General features: G+C 38.0%; 1 protein-coding gene across 29 annotated transcripts in view; it reads right to left on the reverse strand.

Annotated features, from left to right (window-relative positions):
* RIMS1 (regulating synaptic membrane exocytosis 1) overlaps positions 1 to 27423 on the reverse strand; it is a 340605-nt gene that overhangs the window by 175418 nt on the left and 137764 nt on the right. For all 29 annotated transcript variants that reach the window (XR_006166416.1, XM_042803089.1, XM_042803080.1 and 26 more), the window contains exons 4-6: positions 11753 to 11806; positions 8067 to 8410; positions 4872 to 5743 (exon numbers count right to left, since the gene is read on the reverse strand). Coding sequence is in view for 28 of the 29 variants with exons in the window: in XM_042803089.1 (XP_042659023.1) it covers positions 4872 to 5743; positions 8067 to 8410; positions 11753 to 11806 (1270 nt within the window). In the remaining variant the exon portion in view is untranslated. The remainder of the gene's footprint in view (positions 1 to 4871; positions 5744 to 8066; positions 8411 to 11752; positions 11807 to 27423) is intronic.

Here is a 27423-nt window from a genome sequence, read left to right on the forward strand (position 1 = left end):
TTCAGCTATTTTAAAATTATGTGTCAAACTCTTCACACAAACAGCTGTTAAAATATACTAGCAGATGTTACAGTGTAACTTGACTTGCCTACATTCCATATTTAAAATACCTTAGTGAAAAAGATTAGCTAAAAACATTTAAAACCAGCTTCCTCTTCTCTATTGCCTTTTCCTGATGCTTTCTTCTGCCCATTTATATACACAACTGCACATGTGTGGTTTCTTTCTTAGCCCACAATCTGCCTTACCATCAATGCTACAGCACTTGGAAGAAATCACTGGGGCAGGGATTTAATTTATGCTTTCCTCCCCCTGGGAACAGCCCCAAGCATAACCGGCACTCGAGCAGCACTCAAAACACCTGAGGAGGATGGAGGAAGGGATCAGATTCTCTCCTCTGGGAGCCAAGCCAGCACCAACACATTTGTCTGCAAACCACAGTGTCCCTTTCTCCTTCTGACATCCAGTTCCTTGCCTCCTGGTCACAACCCCCCTGCCTCATACCTGCACATACTCCAAGATCCCAGCAAGATTCCTGCCCCTAATTCTTTCTAACCGGAAGGGTTAAGTCATAAGAATGGAATGAAATTAGGTCACTGTTCCTCTGCAAGAAAGGCATTATGAATGAAACAAAAGCATCTTCACTGAAAGAAACCGGAATGTCATCTGAGGAGGTTTTTTTCAAACAAGACTCCAACTCTATCATGCTCTCCTCATTACCAATTAAATCCATTAGCAGGTATACAAAGTGAGGTTTACTTCATTTTTTACCATTTTGCTGACAGTATTTTCAAGACTAGACAGTGTGAATAAAATACATATTTAGGCAAATACTTGCAATGAGTATGCAAATTGCAAAACCATTGGCACATTTACATAAAAGTACACAAGCACCTTTCAGTATCTCCTCACATTGTTCCAATTTCCAACACTGTTTTATCTTCCAGATTCAAAGACTACGTGACAGAAATCTAGAATACCTCTTGTATCTATCACGGGATAATAGGAGTTACATACTGCCTCGTCTGGGCACAAATCTACTATCTCTACACAAATACTTGGGTTTAAACTTTAAAGAAATTATTTTATCTCAAACTTACTCCAAATCTAATTTGCATTCTTCATGGGATGGCAGTAAGCAGAAGCTGTTCTTGGTCTTAAAATGAGGTCTGGATTTCATTTGTAATAGTGTAGTTTCTATTATTCTAGCAAGTCTTTGAAGCGAGGATGAATGCAATTTATGTCTTCTAAGAGGACTCCTTTTGCCTTCCCAGGACAGAGTTGCTACTGGAAATTCAGTCCACCTAATGTTCAACTACTACGGATTTCAAAATAAGAAGTCCTACAGCTTGTATTAATAACAGGATGAAAATTATTATCAGCAATCAGTAAGTGTGCTGTAATGGGTGTAGATTTTTTTAAAAAATAAATTTGAGATTACCTTTTTGGACACCGTTAAACTGTTTGTTCTCTAGATTTACTCCAACACGGAAACAACTTGACATAAATTTTTGGGTCTTCCGCCAAAGAGACACAATCCCAGTGGATTACAAAAGACATTTACTTTTTGGAAAGGAAGTATCTCCACTACTTGTGAATTATTTTGTTAATAATTGTGAAGAAATACATATTAAATGGTTACAGTAAATAGCAGGGAATGTACTAGCTAAGCTAGCTTGCTTTATATTTAGGAATATCACTTTTAGGTTTTTTGCACTCAGAAGACAGGGTAATGCAATCCTAAACACTGCTTTTAGAAAATGCAAGAGTTAAGAAGTAATTTTTGCACAGTATCTACTTCATATGTCATTTCTGGCTATTGATTTTTAATACAATCTTATCCACTCCACCTATAGCTTACATTTCTATGGGGCATCATTTTCTGTTAAACATCTCTGTAAGCTGTCGTCCATAGAAAACTATTTTAGTTGTTCAATATAGAATTTAAAATAGTACATCTTTATTACTCAGTTGCTGATTGCTTTATATTGGCACTCACCAAATGTGAACATTAAGGTCTTGTTTTGTCTTGTTAAGGCTGTTCAAAGCTAAGCATTTTATTTGCAATAATTCTGTCTTTCTAATTCCATTTATATTACTTTGGCACCAGATTTCAGACTGAGCTAATATTTAGATAAGAGAAGATGAATTCCAGATACTCCTGGGCTTATACACTAAAGTGCTACAACTAGGGACCTGTGCAGTATCTCTCCCAAATTACAGGCAAAGCACTGAAGGAGTTAGTGGGTGAAATTCTGCTTGTAACAATGCTGCAAAATTGTAAAGAATGGGATTCTGACCTTGGTTACAATAGGGGCGTTTTAAAATTATTTGTGTAAGTTTTTCAACACTACACCCTTTTGCTGTGGCATTTCTTCTTTTACAATATTGAGGAATTTCTAAAATATTTTCTCAGATAATAGAATTTCCTGCCTTTCCATCTATTCTTATGAAATAGTGAAGACTTTTCCAGATACTGATGAAGAGTTAATTCTAAAAATAATTAGATACTTTACTACCAAAAATGCTTCTGCTTTCTCATTTGTATTCATATTTCCTATTTTTTTTTCTGTACTAGACCACCAGCTTCAAAGGCTTTACACTTCTTTTCCTATGACAGTGATTGTAAAAATCATATCGAAATCAGGCAACAAAAATTAACAGCTACATCTCGCAGCTATGAAATGAATTACTATATTTCTGTAATTAATGTATTGCATACTCACACACACACATATACAGATATACCTATATAAATGTGTGCATATGTATATTCTGATTAATAATACGGTGCTAGCTTACTGGCAAGTAGAGATATGGTCTCCATGAATGCTAAACAATGTTAACCAAGTATTGAATTGGCCAAGGTCAGACATCTCCCTAACATACTCCTATTCATAATATTTATATAAAATGTAGTGAGGTAGCACTGTGATATGATACAGAACAAGGCCTCCACTGTGTAAAGGGGGAGCCTAAATAGCAGTCTCAGAGGTAACCACAAACTTGATTCAGTTATTGAGAACATAAGCAGCATTTAGTGACATTTTAAATCCTCTGGGATTCATAACACTGAAGGAAAAAAGTCTAACCCTTAATGTCTTAACAGTACAATGGGAAATTGTCCATAAGTTGATATCAGGTGATATCAGTGATAACAATTTATCAATGACCTTCCAGTTTATAATGATACCCCTCACTGAATATGGGAAATCCTTTCTACTTTGTAAGACACCTCAAACTGATGCATACAAATGAAAGCAAATAACAAAGACAGAAAGGAAATATTACAGACTGCTAATACCAACAGACCAGGGATCCGGGAAAATTACACAAACCCAAATGTCAGCATAAAACATTGTCACAAAATAAGGGAAAGAGTTGTGTTTTCTTAGAAAGGAAGAATAATTGAGTCTGGAAAGGGCCTCTGCAGGTTCCTAGTTCAAACACCCTTGCTCAAAGCAGGGTCAGCCTGAGCAGATTGCTTAGGGTCTGTTCCATTTGTATTTTTAGCATCTCCAAAGATGGAGACTGTACAACGTCTCTGTGCAATATGTTGTAGTGTTTGATCACATCCACAGTCAAAAACTTGAGGGTTTTTTATGTGAAAGTGGAATCTCAGTTAAAATTTCAGCACCATGATCATCATCCCTCCTTAAAAAGGAGCATGAAAGCAAGCTTCCATATTTTGAATGGAAAAGTTTATCCTTAGAAAGTTAAAACAAGCAGCTATTCAGATGGTATAGGAGAGAGATGTTGTCTCTTTGTATATGTACACCTGGAACTCTAGGGGATGTCAGGAGACCACAACATCAGATAAAGACAGACAGACAGGTTAGCATATATGAATCAAAGACATGTCAGGAAACAGTGCCAGGAACTAGAAGGCAATGCAGACAAGCTGTTGGCATTTTGAGTATGAACACCAGCAAAAAACTTTCAAGTTACAAACACAGATTATTAAACTAAAGAGCTAAAAGCTACTTCTAAAGACACAAAAAGCCTTCAGCCCACTGTAGTTTCACCTGAAGAAAAATTACGAGTTATAAGACAGCTGGTAGGTTCTACCACAGTCTTCTCTGATGATACTTATTTTATCTGTTCATCATTCATGAATTGAACTAACTTCTCCAGCCATAAGAAAGGCTTTGTTTAAAAGCACACAGTGTACTACACTTCTTCCTCACTGCCGAGTGTTACCATCCGCAGATGAAGACAATCTGAATAGATTTTAAACATACTTGTAAGCTTTGGAGCAAATTCATCTAGACAACAAGTTAGGCAATTCTCATGTCTTTCCCATGTAACACTTCCCTTGTCCCATATCCTGTCCTTGTTAACCATGAACTCTGGCAGATCCTTGATATTTTATTATATGTAGTAAAAAATTGCGTATCTTAAGACTGAGATGTCCAGCAAGATTATGATGCTTTATAATGATCTTCTCAGACTGTTACAGAACTCACTTTCCATTTCAATTCATTTACAGAAAATTATTCTGCATACAGACACAAGGATGAAGCAAAGGCCAAAGGAGTACAGGTACCATTGAGAGAAAAAACTGGAACCCTTAAATTCTATCAGTTCTAGGTAAAAGAAAGAGAATGAGGAAGAAATTCATCAGCTGATGCTACCTGTAACCACCTGATCTAAGAATGCAAAAGGAAACATTGCAAACCAAATGTAAACAGGAATAAGACACTTCTCTCTTGGGAAAAAAAAAAAATAAAAAATAAAAGAAAGGTAAGGGGGAAAACAAAGATATAGGTTTAAAAAAGAGGCAAAGGAGAGAGAAAAATACAGATTAGTTTGTTTGTTTTTTTTTTTTCCCAAACCATGGCCATGTGCATAGTATACATAAAAGTCCTTACCTTTTTCACTGACACTTTCACTTTCTATCTCCACATCTTCACAGCTAGTATATTCTGGTGTTGATGCCCCTTCTTCCTCTGAGCTACTAACTGACATCTGCCTTTTCTTTCCGCCTCTTTTTGCTCTATGAGGCTTTGGAGGGGATGGCCGCACTGATTCCGACTGGTCAGAGCTAAGGGAATCATTCCTTAGCATGGTCTCCATTTTCTCCCGCTTTGCTTTTCGCATGAGAATAGCAGAGCTAGGATCAAGGCGGCTCTGTTTTTTAAAGGAATCGTGGTTCTTGTATTCTACGTGTTCTATAGGAACTGGACTATGCCTGGGAGTTGGTGGGCTATGATTAGTTAATTGTTTAGAAACAGAAATTCTTACATCACCTGTTCTGTCTATAGAGTACGACCTCTGAGTTTCCACAAGAGATTTTCTGTCATGAGTTCCCTGTAATTGTGAGCGTTTTCCTAATTTATTCTCAGGTACCTCCGCTTCCTCCATTTCTGTATGCGGCAAAGCTACATCACTGTGTCTTCTCTCATGCCGTGCTTTAGAAACTTTTGCATGCATGCGCATCTGCTGTTCCTCAGGATGCGGTTTTACAGGATATCTTGCCAGATTTGGGTCACTCCTGTAACGGGTATGATATTCATCTTCCTTCCTTTGTTTTTCATCATCAGGCACTTTGCCTTCCTCAAGTTTCTCTGGCAAGTCAGGGTAGTCCTGTGACTTGCCTTTCTCCAGCCTTCTACCTTCATGCCGTTCTTTACGCTCCCTGTCATCTGCTGGTCCTTCTTTTTGAAGTGAGGATTTTGGCACACGCTTACGCTCACTCTTTAAACCTTTGCCATTCTGGTCTGAAACCAATATTGTCTTCTTCCTACAATGAATACAACAATTTGAAGAATTGAATGCAAAACTAAAACACCTGTGTACACTGTTATGGTAAATAGACTATAAACCAGGATAAACTATGGCAAAACGTACAGAAAGGTATTGGATCCATTAACATGAATTCAATCTATTAATCCTTCCAGCAGCGCTTTTATTTTCCAACAGCAAACAACTTCCAGACTCCACAAAAACATAAATTGAAGATGCTTCAATGAATTAATAAAATTAGAAAGAATATTAACGTCGATAAATGTAGACAAAAATAATTTACCGACGTAAGTAGGAAGACTCAAAGTCATCTTGGTAGTAACTGCAGTGCTATTCAGAGTATTGGAGCATGTTCTCCATTTTTCTGGCGGCAGTCATGAGGGTTACAGACTAACCACATATACACAATTCATTTCAAGCACTCTGATAATATAAACCCCACCAAATGGACTATCTCCCACAATGACATTACAGAAAGAATTAACATGGTATAAAAAAATGCAGAAGATAATATATCCAGAAAAAATAATATTTGACCTAGTTTATCTTATTAAAAGTCTAAAAAGAAGGGACCATTTCATAAGCATATAAAAAAAAGCAAATTAACTCCTTGAGATAAATTAATGGCGTTCCTTTCTCTGGTAATAAAAGAGGACAAAAAATGTAATTTATTTCTCTATATAGCCAAAGTACAAAACAATTAATAATGAAGCTTCCTGAAAATTAGGATCTCTCCTCTTTCATCTTCTGCTCTGGGAGAATAAGCAAGCCAAAGAATCATAAAATCCTCTTATATGGGAAATTTTTATTTCTCTCATCATTTCAATTGCCCTTTTTGTTTACCAGTTCACATATGAATCCATCAACTTGAAATAAGGCTAAACACAGCTATACACTGTATTTTAGAAGAACCTGCACCAGGACAAAGTCACTAGGACTTTGTTTTGTGGCACTGAATCTTCCCTTGCACAACTGACTCATCTTCAGGTTGCGTATCAAAGATTTTCACAGGTGCATCCACCAGAACAGGCAAAGTTGGACGTGGTCCAAGTTAAGCTCCTATCTCCCTTTTCTCCATCTCCCATTCCTCCTGAGTTTTTTGGCAATAAATGGGACCTGAGCTTACCATAGATGCTCTCCATTCAGAACCCTTGTACTTCATTTGAAAGTCTCAGTAGCAAGTAGAGAACATTACTATTATATAATTAATATAACCACCTCACTTTTGGACAGCAAAGCTAAAATAGAAAGCATTTTGCTGCTCTGAAATTGTCCTTCAGCTCAGTGATGATTGCTCTGGGGGCCTTCCCCAGGAAAAATCAACCAAAAAAATCTCCCCAAAAAATCAAACTTCTCCAAAAAAATCAACCAAATCAGGGGAGGGCACCATGTGTTTGCTTACATCATACATATACATAACACTAACATGAGTTTTGGTCCAGTTAAACCCAGACAGACCTCACCCACTCAGTAAGTTAGTAGCCACTGCTCCTCATCCATCTTCAACTGCTGTGAAAAAAAACCCCATCAACCATTCTGGTCAAGAGAGAATCTTCTATGGCAGATTCTTGATTTGTTGATACAGGCTCCCCCATGACTGCTCTGCCGTCTGCCAGGCAGCAGCCATAAAAACAGCAACTGCTTCACCACATTATGCTCTGTTGGTTTGCTACGCCTCAATTTGTTCGTTACAGTGAATGCAGATCAGGAATTTATTTGTTTACTCCAAATAAAATAGTTTGCTTCCAGTTGGCTTTATTCTTGCATAGAACTTGCTCTGAATTCAAGATGGTACTCTGGTTGTTCTTCATTAATGTTTACGATGAAGGTGTAAATGAGCTCTTTTAATAGTTCCTGGTTTATCATTAAAAACAATATAATCATTGATAAAAAGATAACACATAAGGATATCTGACGGAACTTCACAGGGTAGGGTGTTTGTTTCCTTGTTTGTTGCTTTTTGGGAGGGTGTTGGGTTTTTAAATTCTAGTACATTATTTCAAGTTAGAGGCTTGCTCTTTGTTTAATAATTTTAAAATACCTGCAAAATTTAAAAGTAACCTATAAGACTATATTAAAAGTGTGCACCAAAATGCATTGAAGTACAAGGAAATATCCCTAAAATACAATTTTTTTTTTCCTCATTTCTGTTGCACAGACCAAATCACACAATGTATCTGCTAGTGAACACTTATCCTTCCGTGGTCAGTAACTCAATTTATTCTTTGCTCTTTCATGCAAGGCCCAGCTGAAAGCCCTGTGTAATATTACTGAACTAGCATTCATAATTGCAAAGTTCTATTGATACAAGAAAGCATTACCTCTCTCTTGGAGGTTCACTTCTAGACCTTGATGAAACTTGCTTTTGGTCCAGGCCCATAGCTGGCTGCGATACTTCTGCTCCTTTTCTACGGTCGGACTGCACACTGGAAGAAGAGATTTCCTGTGATGAGGCAGTTGCTGTACTTAAGGGAGTCTGTGATCTCGATCGCTCCTGAAGTCTTGCTTTCTTTTCTCTCGGTGCATCCGAGCTTCCACCAGTCGCCGTATCACTTAGCGCTCCGTCCTGGCTGGGTGAGGGCTGTGGTCCACTTCCAAAAAACCACGCTCCAGATTTTGTTAGGATTTCTTGTTGCTTTCGACATAAATTGCATACCCACATAACCTAGTTGAAGACAACAAGAAGAGTCAGTGCAGCTACCCCTCAGGCCCTGAAATCCATGCTCACTGTCACAGAGCAGGGACGATCTCTCGCTCTCCTCTAAACTTGGTGAGGTTGGTGCTCATGACAGGACCTGAAACATGCTTCTCCAAGCACTGTCTGCACTGGCTAGAGCCAAGCATCCTACAGGCACATGCTATGCGAGCTTCTGCAGAATGTGCTGTCCACATCCATCAGTCCTACCCGTAGCAATCCCCCCTCAGCCCAGCCCTAGCTCTCTTCTGAATAAACACCGACAACACGACCAACGCTTGTTGCTGGTGTTGATGCAGTTGGTGGGGTGGGCTGGGTTGTTTTCGCTGGTGTGGATCACTGTCACGACAAGCCTACCAGACTGTAAAGGGGACTTTTATCTCGGGTGGCAGAGTCCTGCCCAGCTAACTCCCAGCCTCCACCACCACAGAAAACTGACACAGTATTTCCTTTTAACTAACTTTTCTCATGTAATATAACTCAACCCTATCCTGCAAATAAATTCAGCGTTTACTGTGTGTGGTTTTGGCTACATCCACAACTACTTACCAGGGGTGTAAGGTAAGACCTAAAGAAACCTACTTAATAGAGAATTAACTGCACCAATTAGAAGAATGAAAAAAATACCGTATTTTGTACTACTTGGAAATGATTATTTACCATCTCTTTGAGTTATAGCTGTAAATAATAAATAAATAAATTAAACTTGTGTCCCTGTCAATCACAGTGAAGCTGTGTACATAAGCCATGCTTCTTAGGATTTAAAAAAAATTATTTTTTTTTTTTTTAATTCCAGATACACAGATAAACAAGAGGACACACAGTAAAGTGAGACTGTATGTTTCAAGTCTATATGCAATACAAGACAGTCTTATGTACAAGAATAAATCGCCAGAGAAATACAAAAAGTTAACCAGGACTCTAAAGTATATGAATATTTAAGAAAAAAAAATGAGACAAAGACAAAAGGAATTTTATGGCAGATGAACAAAAGAGGCAAGATGCATGAAGAATACACAGTATGTAGGCATTTTGTCAGAAATAAAAGTAGAGATGAGAGGATACATAGTGGACAGCTAGTAAGGAAAATGGTAAAGAAAATCTTTTATTTTAATGTGGAAGGAAGTAAAAGATTGGGTAAAATTGTAAAGAAGGTAAAAAGGATGACAAAATTTGGAATTAAAAATATGCTTAAATTATTTTGGGTAAACACAGGAATGATGTAACTGTCACAAAATTATACAACACTTAAAATTAAAAGGAACATCAAAAAACAATCACTTCAGGGAAGAAATTGCAATAGGACAAAGCTCTGCTACCAGGCTCTCTTATTCTCTGGCCTGGGGAGGAAGTGCATGGCTTACATGGCATGATGAAAATTTTAGGCATTTTACATATTTAAAATAATTAAGGTTTATTTAAAACACCCTAGAACAGACTATCTGTTTAATTCTGAAGACGGCATCAGAACTTCCAATACCATTTCTGCCCTATTACAATTTTAATTAATTCAAAAAAATTAATCAGACGCTACAGTTATTCCAACAGTGGCACAAACATGCATTATGATAAAAACAGATAACCCTGAATAGGATAATAGGAACAGCAACTTTGACAAAATAATTGCTACTCCTTTAACAAAAAAATCCCTTGATTCCAAAGTGTCTTATTTCCTCCAACTACTATACCTCACAAAAAAGAGATTCGGTTTATCAGACTACCCGTTGTAACAGAATAGATTTTTAGTCGATCTGGCATTATTATTACAGGTATTTAAAAAGCCAGCAAGACTAAAAGGAAAAAAACCCCACATTTTAAAATGCCTTTACAGACTCTGACACAATTGCTAGCTCATTAGAGAGCAAGAGTGTGCATGCACATGTCTGTGTATAAAAGCTATGTCAATGCTATAAACCAAAGTCATTAATGAAAAATATGTTGTTGCCTGTATTTTATCAGTTTACAGGGAAAGTTGAAAGGAGTGTTAAAAAAAAAAATCAACTAGATTTTGTTTAAAGGTAGGATAAGGAATACTAAAGTAAAATTTAAATATTCTAATTAAATTACATATGTGTATATGTAGTCAAGCACATTTAAATATGTAGAGATGGTAACAGACTTCATTTACAATTTAATGTATTTGATCATTTAAAATATGCATAAAGTATGTAATAAACTTAAAGAAATTACCATTAATTTACATCACATTTGATATCATGATTAATTTTATGCAAAATATTGTGAGATCCAAACAAGTAGGAATAACTAATGCACAAATAGACACAGAAAAATACAGAATACAGAAAGAAGAAATAGTAGACATGTAAATACAAAACCACTTTCTTACAGCTGTCTTTAAACACTGAAGTTTGGACACAATACATACCAATCACCACAGATTACACATGTAGGAAATCTGCATTATACTCACACAGAAGCTACACTATCATCACTGTTTAGGAATCTCTTCAGGACTTAATAAATGCTAAGTTTGCCTTGTGATATATTAGGTCCAAAAGAAAAAATAATAAAAGCTTCTCTTTAAGAGGAAAAAAAAAATAAAACTTGAGGTGACAGAAGAATTTCAGTGAAAAACTGTATATTGAAAAACACTTTTATAAAGTATGTGAAGCAAGCAGTTTAGCAGCATGCAGGAGTTATATCCTGATTGAATATACTGGGATGTGGTCCAAACTAATCTAAACTAAAGCAGGTCGGTGTAATAACTTATCTTAACAATCCACAGATGTTAGGCAACCAAACAAATGCTCTGATGAAGGATTACAGTTCTCTAATGTGGCTTCTGGACCTCCATGCGATGCATCAGTAAAATGAAGAGTGTTAGACAATTTTACTCTGGCCTGTCACTTCAAAAACAGTTTCTGTTTACTCTTTTCTGGATGGTGAGCTCTGATGCAGTGCTATAGTACTTCATTCAACACATCCAGAATCTGGGTTTTGTTGCTGGGTTTGTTTCTGGTTTATTGCATTCTTGCATAGGTCAATGCATACCCACACATGAGGCTATTGAAGAGAACCAGTAAAGGGGTGCTCCTCATTCAAAGGGTTCATATCAATGGCTCTGGAAAAATGTGCATTTTCACAGCATAGCAAAGGGGTTTGGGCTTTATTGCTACATAACAAAAAGGAAGTGGCACATACAGGACTCAGCAGAGGTGGGTCAACAGTTCCCACACAGAACCATGTGGAAATTTTACAGGCTGCGTGAAAACATGCTAGAAGGATCCCATGCTTGCCTTCACGTGGAATACAGGGTATTTCATTCACAGAGAAAATATTCCTCAAACTTACTCTTACAGGTACTGCTGAATGTGATCCACAATGAGTAGGAACAGTATTCCTGTACTAACACAACATGAAATTCCAACTTGAAAGAGCCCATAGTAAATAATACACACAACTATACACACAGAGAAAAAGAGCATTTTCAGTTACAAAAATAAGAACACTTCTTCATAATTACATATTTCAAAACTGCATTTTAGAATGCAGAAAAAAGGCTTTTTTTTCAAATTCAGATTTGGAGACTTCTAAACATGCACTGGGAGGCTAAAGTCACGTTGGGGGGGGGACACAAACTTTATACGAAATTTGTGTGACACATCCCAGGCAAAACTCTGAGGTCAGAGCAAGTTCCCCAAATCCTTCACCCAAGCCCAGATTCTGAGGAAGCCCCATAAGGAGCACTCTCCTTCACACTTCATGAGTTTATAAATTGCAAACCCACAGTTACACTGACTCCCATGCATCCTGCTTCATCTCTGTACCGCAAATTAGTGAACAAGTGTGCTAATATAGCAGGCCACAAGCTATTCCTTACTGAACCTTCATGATACATTAATTATTTTCCTTCTGAAGGGTGTATATACAACATCTTCTCAGTTTATTACTTTTGTTAATGTTCCTTTAGCCACCTTGTTCTATGCATTTCTAGAATACACTAGTTATTTCAGATGAACCTAATTAGGCAGAGCCTCTTCTCTGCCTGAGGCACCATTAACTTCAACTGAGCTCTGCCACCGTCCTACAAGTCATCTCTTGAAAGTCAGAGGGAAGAAATGTAACCAATTTTCTCTTACAAAATTATTCATTCATAGAATTAAGTTAGATCATGTATCACTTGATGTTTCTGGGATAATATAAAAACATGCAGAAAACCATTAAATTTGTATATGGCATTGAATTTATATCTTTTGCTATATCAAAATGAATTCTGTAATAAAACACTAGCTAAAGTGTCATGACAGCTTCACTCCATTAGGATATAAATATGCAAAGCTGAAAAACTACTTGGATCCTTACATTAGTCTAAAATCTAAAAAGTAAGCAACTCTACCTTTCTAATGAAAATGTGCTTGTGAATCCAAGCTTTCATTAAATATATTTTTCAAAACTGTATGGACAGTTGAGTTAATCCAATGGCTCCTGGTCACCAAAAGGGAAGGTCTCCCCACCTCCCTCTTCCCTTCCGCTTCTTTCTCCCTATCAGGGTTTCTCCTCTCCATTCCTCACTCCCAGATTCCCCATATCACGTACTCCCTTGTATCCTCTTCCTTGACTGTCACGTCCTCCCAGGAGCCACTTGCATTGAAAAAACATAGTATAAATTTATCTGTATTTTTTTAACTGGATTCATTTTTTTGCCACATCTATTTTTTCTCATGGAGGGATATGATGATTAGTGAAATCACGTGTCCAGAAAGAGAGGCAACTGGGGGGAAGAGGATGTTTTCTCTATGGCAGTGGCCTGCCATCTCCTGTTAAACTACAGCTTGAAATGACATCAATACAAGTACATTAAAGTTGCACAGAAATGTTTTTGAGAACTGAAGCCAAATGACGTGAAATAACCTGCACCTATGCTAGGATCTGTGCTTTACTTCAAAGCAAGGTGGCTGCATAAAAACTACCTCCTGGAGGTGAGCCTCAGCGCACCCCATCTCTCAGACCACCAGGAAAAATTGGTGAGAAAGCGCCAGCAGGCAGGAGACCAAGAGGATGCCAAGCAGCCTTCTGTCAGTTTACTAGCACAGATACTCTAACACCTAGGAATAGTCCCAGATAACTTTTAATTTGTTAGTAAAGAAGTAGCCTAGGAGTCTCAGTTCTGCTTTTTCCGAAGCCTCTCCTCTGGATTGAAGAGTTCAGAAGGATAGTAGAACTCTACCATTCTCACCTCCAAGCAGGGAGAGGACCACTTTGCCCCCTCTGATTCTCATCAGACATACAGGGCTCAGCCATTTCAAGACTGTGAAATTAAAGCCATTTTAGCACGCTGTTCTTCCATTCCTGGGCAAAGCAGATTTTCTTCATAACTTAGGTTTTCAGCTTGATATTTTTATCCCAGTTTGGCAATAAAATGAGGTATATGCTGACAGCTGATTGTTTTTCCCCCCCTTTCCTCCCCTCATCCTCCAATAATTTTTTAACCCACTGGACAAATGCAGTAAAATTTTGCATAGGCATGGAAGTTTTCAAGGGATTATATTCTTAAAGGTTCCATGAAATAGGCAGATCTATAAATGCACTGTAAATATTTCATTAGTGCAACCTTTTATTGGCATCACAGAATCAACATAGCAATTCAACTGCAAGACATGTTCACAAGGAACGAGGCCCCACTGCTCACAAAACCACGTCACCTTAAAAGTTGTTGAAAAACCCGCCTTACCAGAATTTTTCACTTACACCAGAGTACGCACTTCATACTCTTTTCCTGCTTGCCTCTCATAGGTAACTAAAATGTTAACTTTCCAAATCAGATCCTATGTGTACAAATAAGGATGAGAGCAAGATGCTTTTATTTTTCCTGTCTACACAGAAATGACTACAGGCATGGCAGGTATTTAAGTTCCCATCCAAAGAGAATCCACTCACTTTCAAGTAGACACAACAGAATAAAATTAAATCCTGTGCCTAAGGATAGACTAGTGCCATATCCCACCTGGTTGCCACGTGCCACTTAAGAGGGCATAAGCCTGCCACACGAGTTACATCACAGCTGCCAGCCATACATACATGTCTTATGTACCATAGGGTATCAAAAATGGCATCAGATGCCTGCTTTTAGGCAACTGAACACACAGTTTACACATTGACCCTAATCTTATTCCTAGACTAAGTTTCTAAACCCACAATTACAAACTTCCAATAGAAAGATGCAGAAAAAATGCTGTGGAGCAACGACTCGAGCAGTTAACATTGAAAGGGTATTTTATGCCAGTTTTGTTGACACTGCTGCTAGCAACCACGTTACTAGTCATTTTAAGATAAAAATAAAACAAAAAACAACTGACTTTCTTCACATGCCCTGCTGCCAAAATCTGTCAGCTACAGCTGCCAATCTTTCAGAAACCTCCTGACAAATTCCACAAAAATTAAACATTCTCTAGAATAATCCTGCAGCAAACTGAGTGTTGAAACTGATACATTCAGGCAACTATAAAGTTATCATATGAAATAATATCTCTAAAACAGAACGTAGCCAGTTTCCAGTCACTATTGCAATGTACTTCTCTGAGAATGCCTTTGGAGTTCAAGGAAGAAACCAAAATCGCCAGTGGAGAAGTCATGGCTTTTGTCTAAAAATTCACACCAGCACATTTACACACAGGAATTTGAATATTCTCCCCCTGCAAGTTTTTTTCTAAATCTGCTACACAAATTAATTAATTAATACATGCCACTAAAACCATACTACAAAAATTGTATTGTCACAGTTACAGTTGTGACCTTCTAAAGCAGGACTATAGCTCAGACAAACTGTGAAACCTTGAACCTGAACTTCCTTGCAGCTCTGGTTTTATGTCTACTTCTAACAAAAATGATCAAAATTTACAAACTTACAATTAGGGGGGAGACAGAAGAGACTATCGTACCAGGAGAAAGGAGGGGTTAAAAATCAAAGAGACTCAGGAAGTATTAATTGTTTGGTCTGATTTGTCTGGGCTTGAGAATTTTGGGTCCTGGAAAAAAACAAACTCTCAAGAAAAGTTTATGGAGCATCAGACAGGACAGGCTTTATCTATCCACAGGTCATCATGATGAAGCTTAGACCACTGGTTTTCAAACTCAGCAATCCCACACATTCCAATGGTTTGATTCCTTCACAGGCCTTATATTTAAGCTTACTTCATTTAAAATCCATTTTCCATTGTTACCCCTCCCGCACTCATCTCATCCACACTACCCAGTTTCACCCTCAGTATTTTTACTTTCTTGGCAGTGGGAGAATTCTAAGCCCCAGCAACAATTACAACTTTAGAAAGCTCTGCTTTGGTCTCACTCTTCCCTTATAGATCAGTTTCTTTTTTAACTTTATTTCTCTTGCCTGAATTTCCTTCAATTTCTTAATATATTTCTGATAATGAAATAGCCATGAATTGTGAGTCACATTTTCTGTAACATCAATCTCCATTTTTCATAGAACACAAAGCTACACTAGAAATCATTCTCATAGGTAATTTTTGTATAGTCTTCTAACCTTCTTAAAAAACTACAAAAAGCTTTGTCTATTTGAACATTTGGCTGTCTTGATGAGCCACAGACGCATCAACTGTACTCCTCTTAATCACTTCATGGTTTCCATAGTTACAGATATACATGGAACATAGAAATAATTTTTTTAAGTGACAAATTCTAACAAAATACAGTAAATGGCATGAAACAACTTACAGTAAGGACTGATATAAAATTTTAGTTGTCATTCAAAAAAAAGAGAGAATTCACCAGAAGCTTTCCACTGCATTTATCCACTTATATATCTACAAATTGTAGTAAAAATATACAAATTATTAGAACAAGACTGTCTTCAGTAGTGCATGAGTGTGTACATCATCTCTCTGGCAGCTTGCACTATAACACCTTTATTTATGTTTCTATATAATTACCTTATATGAATATCCTTTTATATAAAATGTGTTAAATTTAATAGAGTGGCAAGAGATTTTTTTTTATATATAGAATGGAAAATGATGACAAAATAAATTCTCCACATGTAACTGTAGAGAAGTTGCAAAGAAGGTTAGTCAAAATGGAAACACAGTTAAACTGAGATACAAAAAAAAAAGCTCATGGAAGGAAAAGTGAGTGGGTTAACTGATGAAGGTCATGGGGGCTTGATGGGCATGAACTACGTTCTGATTCTGTATTCTCAAAAACAACAAAAAAAATATTGTTACGGACTCTCCATGATTAGAGACATTCAAAATCCAACAGGACGTGGCCTCATCTACTTGGGCCTCCTCTGAGCAGAGATTCAGACTAGAGGATCTTCAGAGGCCCCTTCAAACCTCAACCACTCTGTGATTCTGTATGGATTAAAGCACTGAGAAATTTAGGTATCTTGGCCTTATGTTTCTTATACTACATTAGGCATTGCTACACTTGTAATACTTTACTGCTAAAAGGTCTGCCTCTTTTCTGTCTCACTATCTACACAGGTTTCTGCCCTAAAGCAAACAGTATATAAAATCTGAAAACTTCTGAGTTGGAGAGGCACTGTACTCACACAGGGGACAATGGAAAGCCCACAGCACACTGACCTATTTTTCTCCAGCAGCATACAACAGTCTATAAACATAGCTACTTCCCTCAGCTATGAGAGTTTAAGATTACCTCCACCAAATGCTGGTGAAGTGACTGCGTGCTTGAAAGCTTCCAATATGAATTAGTGAAAAACAAGTTGTGTTATATTTGTCATATATATATATGTGTGTATATATATATATATACACACATGCACATCTCCAGAGATTTCAGAGATTAAGTCTCTCTATCCTGTGCTGAAGTGTTAACAGCTGATGGTGTTCCCTCTAGATTTAAAAGAGATTGTCTGCCTAACACCTGTTATTTGGGACTCCCAACCTGTGAAATGCATGTCACTGTTACTCAGAGGAACGTACTGGCCTTGACAGCCACTAGGAGCATGGGATCACCAGGAGATCTGTTCTGGGCACCGCTGTCTGCAGGAACAATTCCAGGGAAAGAACAACAGACACAGGAGATGAGCAAAGCTTACAGAGACTGCTTGGATCCATTGGAAGAGACAGCGGAGCTGAGACTAACAGAGCGCTATGCAGACATGATGCAGAAATCCAGGGGCTGTGAGGAAGAAGAGGATAATTACTAGCTTTGTAAAGAGGGATAGAAGGCAACGGGGGATGGATGGTGGTTCAGAAGTATTCCCAGTGTGAATGAGCTGAATATACAACAGTGGCAAACATGTTAGGACAAAGATTCTTATGGCTGACAAAACTACCTGCCCAGGGAATGTAAGGGAGCGTGTGCAGCACATTCAGATCTGTCAGTTCAAACAAATGTCACAGAACACTCCAGTTGAGAGGAGAGAAAGTGTATTTTTGACATATTGCAGGATAATCTCATTGCAGTGATCTCTGCTGTGCAGCTTGACAGAAGCCTTCTCTGACCACTTTGATCAACTTTCCACTTGCAGGGAATTGCGCTGGATGACTATCATCAGCTCTGTTCACCCAGAATTTACCTCTGTTCCCCACCAACTCCTACTCTGGGAAATTCCTGCTGCTGAGTTTTGCTTAGAGCTCCCACACCCAAGTCCACACAAAGCCTAGGATAAGGCTGTCAGAGCCTTACATCCAGACTGTGAAGTTAAGCATCTAATTTGCAAGTGACTCAGCAAGGGAGAGTGTAGCACCAAAGGTATGCTTCCTCCCATGCCTGCAAAGTCCCGCACACAGACTGGGCTCACCACCACTGCCAGGATCAGCCAGTGCCCTTGACACCGTCCTTCTAACACTGAGAGTAAAAATGTGAAATGGCCTCTGATTGATCTGTTACAGATAATTTTTTGTATCACATACAGATACAATACTAAACACAATCTGGATAAATCTGGAAATGTCAGCTTAAATAAATGAAATCATGACGAACCTCCACCAGTTTGATCCTTCATGTTTTAACTTTTCTTGAGCAAGCAAGAGCAAACATTCTCAGTGAAAAACTTACATGATTGCACATTATTTTCATATTATTAATATTTAGTTTTCACAATTAAAAAAAAAAAAAAATCACTGTGGTGGAAATATAGCTAGACAGAACCTTTCATGTTTGGGGGATACTAAGTACCAGTATTTTGCAGCAGTACTGCCCAGTAAGGGTTTTGACAAAGCACCAAATAGGATTATGACTTATACATGTTACACACACTCATCACAATCTATCCCAGACTCACCCTTCAATTTGAAGCTTTCTTCAAACAGTTAGAAATACTTCAGCTTGTTTTTTCATTATGAATGTAAATGCATGGAATGCTTATAATTACAGAAGGCTGATTCTTTCCACTTTGATATCATCGCTGCAACTTCTTCAATGTTTATAACAGCTATTTTCAAAACAAACATGAACTTTCTTTGTGCAACATTCTGCCTTACACAGACCAGCAACCTGATCTCCTATTCTGAAAAGGCTACCAGACTATCCTGAGAAACCACAACATACCATACGAGTTGGCTCAACATCTTATTTGCCATTACTCCCTTACCAAAAGGATGACAAAGGTTTTTTTGTCTTTTTGGTTTTCTTACATTTCATCTTTGTTGATCCTACCTTCTGAGATGTCCATGGTCCTTTCTCTTAATTCTCCCACCTCTTGCTCCAGGTGCAGAGTCTGAGGCTAAGTTGCTTAAGTCTGTGCTATCTGTGCTATCAAGCTCGAGCACAAAGGAATCTCAGTAAATCTGGGATGGAAGATTTGAGGAAGGGGAAGAGAGAATATCAGTGTTCTACAAGAAACTTGAGTGGATATCTAAGATTTAAAACAAAACAAAACAAAACAAAAAAAAAAAAAACACCTGGGGAAAACAATGTATTTTTGGTAAGGAAAAGTGTTGATTTTCAGGAGAGTAAAGACTACAGGGCAACTAAGAAAGGGATAAACAACTGTGAGTTTGACTATGGAAGACTTAAAGACAAGGAAAAGGAAAATGGGGCAGGACAATGCAATAGGAGTTTCATGCCAGTGTAAGAATAATATAATTTTTTTAACTGATCTAAACAGCACACTTCTGACAGCCAATTCACACACCACCCCCAGTATCAATTTCAGAAGTTTATTGTCCCGAATTTACAATACTACTGGCAGATCACACAGAGAAAGAGGAGAGTTTCAATAAGGTAAGAAGATGTAAAGCAGTGCAGAACATTACAGCTGGAAAATTCAAACAGTGATGATATTTCATCATCTGATTAAACTACTGTTACAAAAACAGGTTCAAAAACTGAGATCAGAACTTTGCTAGATGATGAGACAATCATTCCGATCTTCTGCACTTACCTGTATATTCACAGCTATCTAATAAGGCTTTGTATTTGCTAAACAAATAAAAGGCATATAGCATCCTGGTGACGTAAGGGTATGGGGGGAAAGAGGCAACATTTAAGGATATCCTGCCTCTATTATCAGAAATAGAAGGATGCGTACTGCATGGTGGCACAAATATAGGGACCATGAGCCCTCAGACCACATTTATACATTGGTGAAGACTTTTTGCACTCACATGTACAGTCTATTCAACAGAAGCAAGCAATATTTTTAACCAGGTAACTGATTGGTGGTATGTCGCAGGCTTCTGTGTGTATCAGGAGCCAGAAGAAATTTAATGGCCAGCTAGATATCTCCTAAACACTAGCTCCCTGGGCACTTGCATCTTACATAGAGTAAAGAGAACTGTGTCAGCAACTATGGAGAGAACTTCCTTATTCCTTGCTTGGTAGAAGGTTCCCATAGCAACAGCTTCCAGAGCTGGTGGGGTCCATCTACTGTTGCCTAAATTTGGATCACCTTTCCTGCAGAGAGATGTTACCCGTATTGTAACATATGTTCAGTATTCAGCCATATTTGAAATAGATGAAAACTAAACACAATCACAAGGTTTTTAGGAAGGAGTATTTCTGATCACACAGTACATCTGGGAAAAAAATAACTTTCAGATACATCAGCTTTTTGCTGGGTCCAAAAAGTCTGACCATCTTTTGAACTGAAAGATCATTTTGACCAGCCCATCGGATAACCTTTCTGTGCACAGTGCTGTTCCTTTCAGTTTTGATTTGATTCTTGCATGTTCTAGTGAATCCATCATTGAACTTTTTTGGGGGGTGGATTTTTTGTTTGTTTGTTTTTTTTATTTTTAATTCAGATTACATAATATAGCCACCAGAATCATCCTAGCCAAAGAAATCAACTTTGGTTATTTAATTCCAAAACAGACATAATAGACAAATCAAACAATTCCACCCTCCTCCACAGCCACAGGGGTTTATGAAAGGTTTTCTGGAAGATTTTATTTCAGTAATATCTGTTGTCTCTAGAATATGACTTTAATCATTCATTCGTACTTCTCTGGTTTATAATTAATTTTAACTCTATACTGAAAGACTTTAATTGGGTCAGTAGACTCCATATTAATAAGGTTAACCATGTTCTACTCTGGTTGTCTCCATAAATTTTAGATGATTATACTAAAACCAGTGGTTTATCCCAGCTTAAATACAGATGGTTTACTGGAGGTCAGACTCTACTGGCCCTGTCACCTTTAATAACTTTTTCTTAAGCACTTCAGCTCTTTATTGTCTCTAGACAAAAGAATACAGGGTAAGATGGAAGACTTGTGGGGTGAGGTGGCCAAGAAGAAAGAATGTCCAAGAGGACATGGACAAAGAGGTAGGAAGGTTCAAAGTAGGACGAAAAGTTAAAGACGAAACAAGTGTAGAGGAAAATTTCAGAGAGGCAATATGGAGGAAGTAGGACAAATATCAAGAATTAAGAGGAAACAAGCGTGCTGGAAAAGCAACAAAATTGGGTTGTCTTGTCACATATCAAAGGTTATTGCATCTGGAACAGAGATGATGCATGGACAAATAAAACTTACTTCAGAGAAAACCGTACTTCCTTTCCTCTGAGTTTTTTAAATTGGGTTTGGGATTTTTTTCTTTGGGTTTGGGTTTTTTTCTATAGAAAAGAAAGAAAGCATTGGGGATTCAGGGTTATCTTTCTCTTTTAATACAAATGCTTTTTGGCAAGCTTTAGATCTCTTCAGGCAAAATCAGCATAAGATGTTAATAAGCCTACAATCACAAATGTGCACTACAGCAAACCACCTAACAAATGAGCTTACTAGGAGCCTTGGTACACAGCAGAAAACAGTGGCAGATTGTATGTGAGACACTAAAGCTCTAAATGGAAACAGCACGTCCAGCCGATTTTGTAATAATCGTGTGGCGTTGCAATCTTTTATTTGCAAATAACTCACTTTTTTTGCCCTGCTTATTTTAAGGAAACAAGAACTATTCTGAAGTTTAAAGTTCCCACTAGAAGAAACTTTTTTTTTTCCCCTGAGCACTGGTGATAAGAGTATTGCTAGCCTTATAAGCATCTGCTGCTTGCAGAATATGACAGGACTGAAAGGTTCAAGATCTGCACTGAATGTCATGCTCTGCATAAGTCAGACTGGTAAGCTTTTTGTATGACTTTAAAGGCTATCTTTCAAATTAAATCAAAGCAGAAGTGACCCTTCAGTTTCTAAATCTACGTATGTTTACCTACCCTCCATAAGAAATACTACTACATAGAGAGATTTAAGCTTTTTGTTTGAAAGAGTTGCTGAGACTATGCCATGTCACTTTTCTTTTTGAAACTTTTATGGTATTTGCTATACTTAGTCACATGAAAGAGTTTACAAGACAGAAGCTTAAAAATTGCTGTGTACAACATTAATCTTGAACACTGATCTCTTTCTTTGATGTTTGAAGCACAGCGATCATAAGTTCTTTGCACTTGTTTAATATTGCAATATGTCACAGTACTATGTGATATTTAAATTGGAAGAGAACATTATTGGGCAGCTAAAGTTAGCCATCCAGAAAGCTACTGAACATAAAGAAGGAAAAAGGATTGAGCTGAAAAACCTTTCAGCTCTTTGGTAGGATAAATTGGTAAGAAATACTAATTACAGTTAAAATATATGCTGGGCAGGTTATATACTTAAAAGGACAAAAAAATATAACCAAGAATAGAAGCAAGGAGGAAAAGGTGATTTTTCTCAGCCCATAAACATTGTAGTAGCTACATTTATAACATAGGTATGGCCAAAAAATAGAGTTCTTAGTTGCCTATGAACAGCTCTAAAATAAAACACTAAAATGCAGATTGCTATCAAACAAATTGAAGTCCATAACCAAGTGAAAGGGTAGACAGCACATTATGTGAGACGAGTTTTGAGAAAACAGACAGCTTACAAGGAATGTAAGTTGTGCATCAGGAAGCTCGTGCCATAACTTAGCACTTCCAAAAGAGCGGCTTTTAAAAGCAAATATTAAAGCAGTTAAACCCCAAATCAGATCCTTCTGGGTCTAAAAAAAAAGACAGTAATTTTATCTTGATGGTAGATTAGAATTAGCTCTGCGATCATAATTTAACTCATTTTCATCCACTTGGTGTACATCAAGTTGCTTTTGTATAAATTTAATTTATTACATGAGGTATAAAGTAACAGTGGGATGCTAAATGGAGTATTATTATCTATTAAATTATTATTTAATTATCAATTAGGTTTTAATGGAAATAAAGCCTGTAAGCAACACTGCCTCAAAACTTGATGTGATATAGTTTCAAAATTTGCAGCTAATCAGAAAAATCATTAAAAGTTGAGAATAAAATTAAAAAAGAAAGCAAGCTAATAAGGATGTTGACAACCTGTGTGCCACTGACTGTATAAAGGATCTTCTACCTTTAAAAATGGAGAGAAAATTAAAAAAGGAAAACCTTTCAAAGTAGTTTTAAAAATCTATATAGTTTACACTGAAAACAAGCTATTGTTTCATGCGTCAAATTAAAGGGTTAACCCCAGTCAGTTCACTGAAGATAGTAGTAACTACTGATATTTATGGTCAAAAAAAAAAAGAAAGTAATTAAGCAGAACATGGTGAGCTGATCCCACAACAGGTCAGACAACAGAAAGAACTGGCTAAAGACAGAAGATAAAATAGTATGAGGACTAAAAAAGAGAGCCAGTAAAGGCCAGCCCCTCCCTCGGGCTGCATTAGTGCTGCCAGGGAGGCGGTTGAATCTGTAGCGGGGGCAGGTGCCCGGGGCTGGCAGCGGGGCTGCGGGGCCTCTGTGAGGGGAGGCCGGGGCTGCCCCGCGCCGGACACAGCCGGTTCCAGCCGGCTCCGACCCCCCCACCGCAGGGCACAGCCAAGGTGGAGGCACCGCTGGGGAGAGTGTGTGTAAGAAGGGGCAAAAACACGACATGGGCAGTGAGGGGAAAAGTGTGAGAAACAGCACTGCGAGCACTGAGGTGAGAGAAGAAGGAGGGAAGGAGGTGCTCCAGTCACCTGAGCAGAGATTCCCCCTGAAGCCTGTGGAGAAGACTGTGCTGGAGCAGGTTCTCCTGACAGGAATTGCAGCCCCTGGAGAATCCCTATGGGAGCAGGTGTTTTTTCACAGAGAACTGCAGCCCATGGAGGACCTCAAGCTGGAGCAGGGAAACAGCATGAGGAAGGAAGGAGTGGCGAAGAGGAGCCGTTATGAACTGTCCTCAACCCCTATTCTCCCTCCCCCCGCGACACTCGGCAGGATGGGGCAGAGGAGTCAGGAATGGAAGAGTGAAGTCGAGCCTGGGAAGAAGGGAGGATGTATTTTAAGTTTTGTCTATTTTGGTTGGCAGAAAATTAAACTAATTTTCCCCAAGTTGAGTGTTTTGCCCATGATGGTAATTGGTAAACCAACTCCCTGTTTTTATGTCAACCCATGACATATTTTTCCATCTTACTTTCTCCCCCTGCCCTGTTTGAGGCATCTAGCAGTCAGCCAAGGTCAACCCACCACAGAAGCTTCTCTAACAAGACTTTCAAATTGAAGAAACGCAGCTGACTGGCATAAATCTTGTCTTTGTGAAACAAACTGCGTAAGACCTTTACAAATGCTGGAAGCCCATCTACGGTCTTTGGAGTCTTAACAGTCTCTCTGTAGAGTCTCCAATGGGAGAAAAAAAATATCTGGATACATTTCAGATCCAGCTTGGATAATGGATTTAACAGCCTACTTAATCAGACTTAACTCAGTCATGAACTTCCATATCAAGGGACTTATGAAGCAAGTCACTTTTCATGTAATTACAGTCACTGAAGTATTCATTTCTATTTATCATTGGGTCTCGCTAACAGAGCCCCAGATCTGTCAGGCTTTCAGCTCTCTTCCCAACTTGGGAATTTAGGCAGGGAGTCTGAAGAGAACTGTACCTAATAGTTTGCAACAGATATTGAGACTCCACAAAGATTTTTCTACAGTAACTGTTGGTATTGTGTATCTCTGGCATTACAGAAAGAGTACAGTTTCTGAGAAACACATAATATATTAGCTAAGCATGCCAGAATCTTCTGTAGCTTGAAGCATTAGGCTTGCTCCTTAGTTTTGACTTGGGCAAAACAGCCTGCATGGCTTCCAGAACTTCTTTTTCGTATCCCAAATCTGTCAGTCAGCTTCTTTTTACAGAAAACAAGCAGTTTCTCCTAAATCAACCAGACTACCTTGGGTTTTCTCCAATCACCATCTTAGCCTCAAGAAGGCTAAAACATCCTAGCCTAGATTAAGCTCATTAAGTAAGACCTTCCCTTAAGCTGACTACTGATCTTTATGAAGCTGAATACTCATAGTCAGTTAGTTATGCCGTTCTCATTATCTGAAGACTGTGTATAGCAAATTTTCAACAAGCGTTTTTGAGTGTCTAACTGCATGGCCATAGAGTTAAAAAGAGATTTTGGTCTCCATAGGTCTATGAATTATACTCAAGAAATGGAAAAATAATTTTCTACCACTAATAATTTATATTCTAAATAAAATATTGAAAATTGAACTGTCAGTTAGTATAATTTTCATTAACATACAACATTTTCTTGTCAGTGTTTCTCTTTAATGTGGGAAAAAAAACAAACTAAACTCTCTATAGAGGAATATATTCACAACTTTCCACACATCACAGACTGCATAAGACCACAGATACCCTCTTTAAAGAAGGTCAATTTATGTAGCAGACAAAAGGCTAAAAAGTACATCTGCTGCTGTATGAATTGTCAGGTTGCCTGTCGGGGAGCTAAGGCATAGGTTTGCACAGAAAAGTCAGACTGAGCATGTAGAATTTCATTTGAGATAAGACTTAATACAGGTTTCTAAATGTGTCTATAGGACACTGCTGCTGTCCGATTTCCTGCTGTAACTAATGAAACTCTATCGTGGGATTCAACTGCCTCAACACTGGCATTCAGTTCTACCTGCAATGTCTTAACATTTCCAAAATATGAGTGTGGAGCTGTTAGATATGACAAGGGAATTATGTGAGAGCCACCCTCATCTGGGATAGCTGCTGGAAGCTACAGTACAACTCTGCAGTACCTTATATGACACTAGATGACTGGGACTCTACTGCTCTAAACAGGCACTACAGCTGAGAAAGATTCAGAGGAAAACTAGTTCAGTTCAGAGCAAGCTGAATCACTCTGAGGCACACTGATCTCCTCCAGTAAGTATAATGAAAGCATAAACACAGTTCACATATAATGCAGGGGTTCTCATCTGGAACTGATTCCTGCTCAGGTTGACAGGTAAATGTATTGATTTAATCTCTCCTGGATACCTCACCAGCCTCCTCTTTATTAGTCAACAGAAGTGATCAAGAGGGCAGCTCTTCTAGCATGAACAAGAAGTTCTACTAAATACTCACTTGATGGTTGATCCCGAAAACATATACTTAGATGTAGAGAGCAAATAGGTATAACCAACAACATAGGATATTCACAGATATGCAAGAGTAAGGTTATATCTATGCTGAAAGCATAGTGGTAAAACACAGAATAGTATAGGAAGAGCAGGTTGATGAAATCTTTCTTCCTCCATATAATCCCCTACTCCACTTCATTGATTTTGCTGCTGCATTGCACTTAAATGGGCAAGAAGTTGTCTCTGTGCTCTCTTTAACCCACCCACAAAGACAGTCAGCTCAGTCCCTGAAATAGTCTGGGAAAACAGGTTTCTCTACAGCTAAAAGGACGGATCCAAATAATCCTAAAAATAAAGCTGTCAGGCTGACAAAGGTCTTGAGAGAAGTTTGCTGGATGGACCTTCAACTGCCCTCCCTCTATTTGTAGAAGCTATTTGGACAGAGAAAAAAGTTACAGAGAGAAAACCTAACTTTGACAGTGCACGCATAAGTAATAGAATACATGAGTTTTGATCACTTACCACACATTGCAGAGATGCAAGTTACACTATCATTAATAACATCCAAACAACATACAAAAATTTCCTCCAGTCATGGCAACACAACTGTCATGTGCATTCTCATCTATTTATAAAGTCTCAGCAACATCTGCTCATCTCTATGATTAATCTGTGTTTCTCAGTAATACTCAACATTTTACAATGTAATATCTCACCTCATTTCCACAAAACTCACCAGTACAAAGGTTTTGCTATGGGAGTCTGCTTTTCATGCACACGTTAACTACAAATCTAATAGATCATTGAGAAAACAACATTTAATTCCAAATTTTCTGTAAACCTCTTGCATGTAAGATAGTTGACAGGTGTTTTAGCTGGAATACTGAAAGTTCATAGTACATAATTAAACTTCAGCCTAAATAAGCAGCTCTTTGGAAATCTCAACGTGGATTTAAAAAATTACTAGGTTTTATCTGGTCCTTACGGAAATGCAGATTATATTTTCTGCAGATATTCACTAATCTCTTAACCGGCCATTAAACAACCAGTAATGTATATTTTATACCATTTTATAATCACAGTTTCAGGAAGAAGTTTAAATATCTCCATAGGAAGGCTGAGTTGCAAATGGGTCCCTATATTAATGGAATCCAAAAAAAAACCCCACAAAGTATTACAGAAACTTCATCTATAGATTTGCTTGCTTTGACCT

Source organism: Tyto alba, unplaced genomic scaffold (assembly GCF_018691265.1).
Source record: "Tyto alba isolate M040663 unplaced genomic scaffold, T.alba_DEE_v4.0 Super-Scaffold_40, whole genome shotgun sequence".
NCBI classification, from domain to species: domain Eukaryota; kingdom Metazoa; phylum Chordata; class Aves; order Strigiformes; family Tytonidae; genus Tyto; species Tyto alba.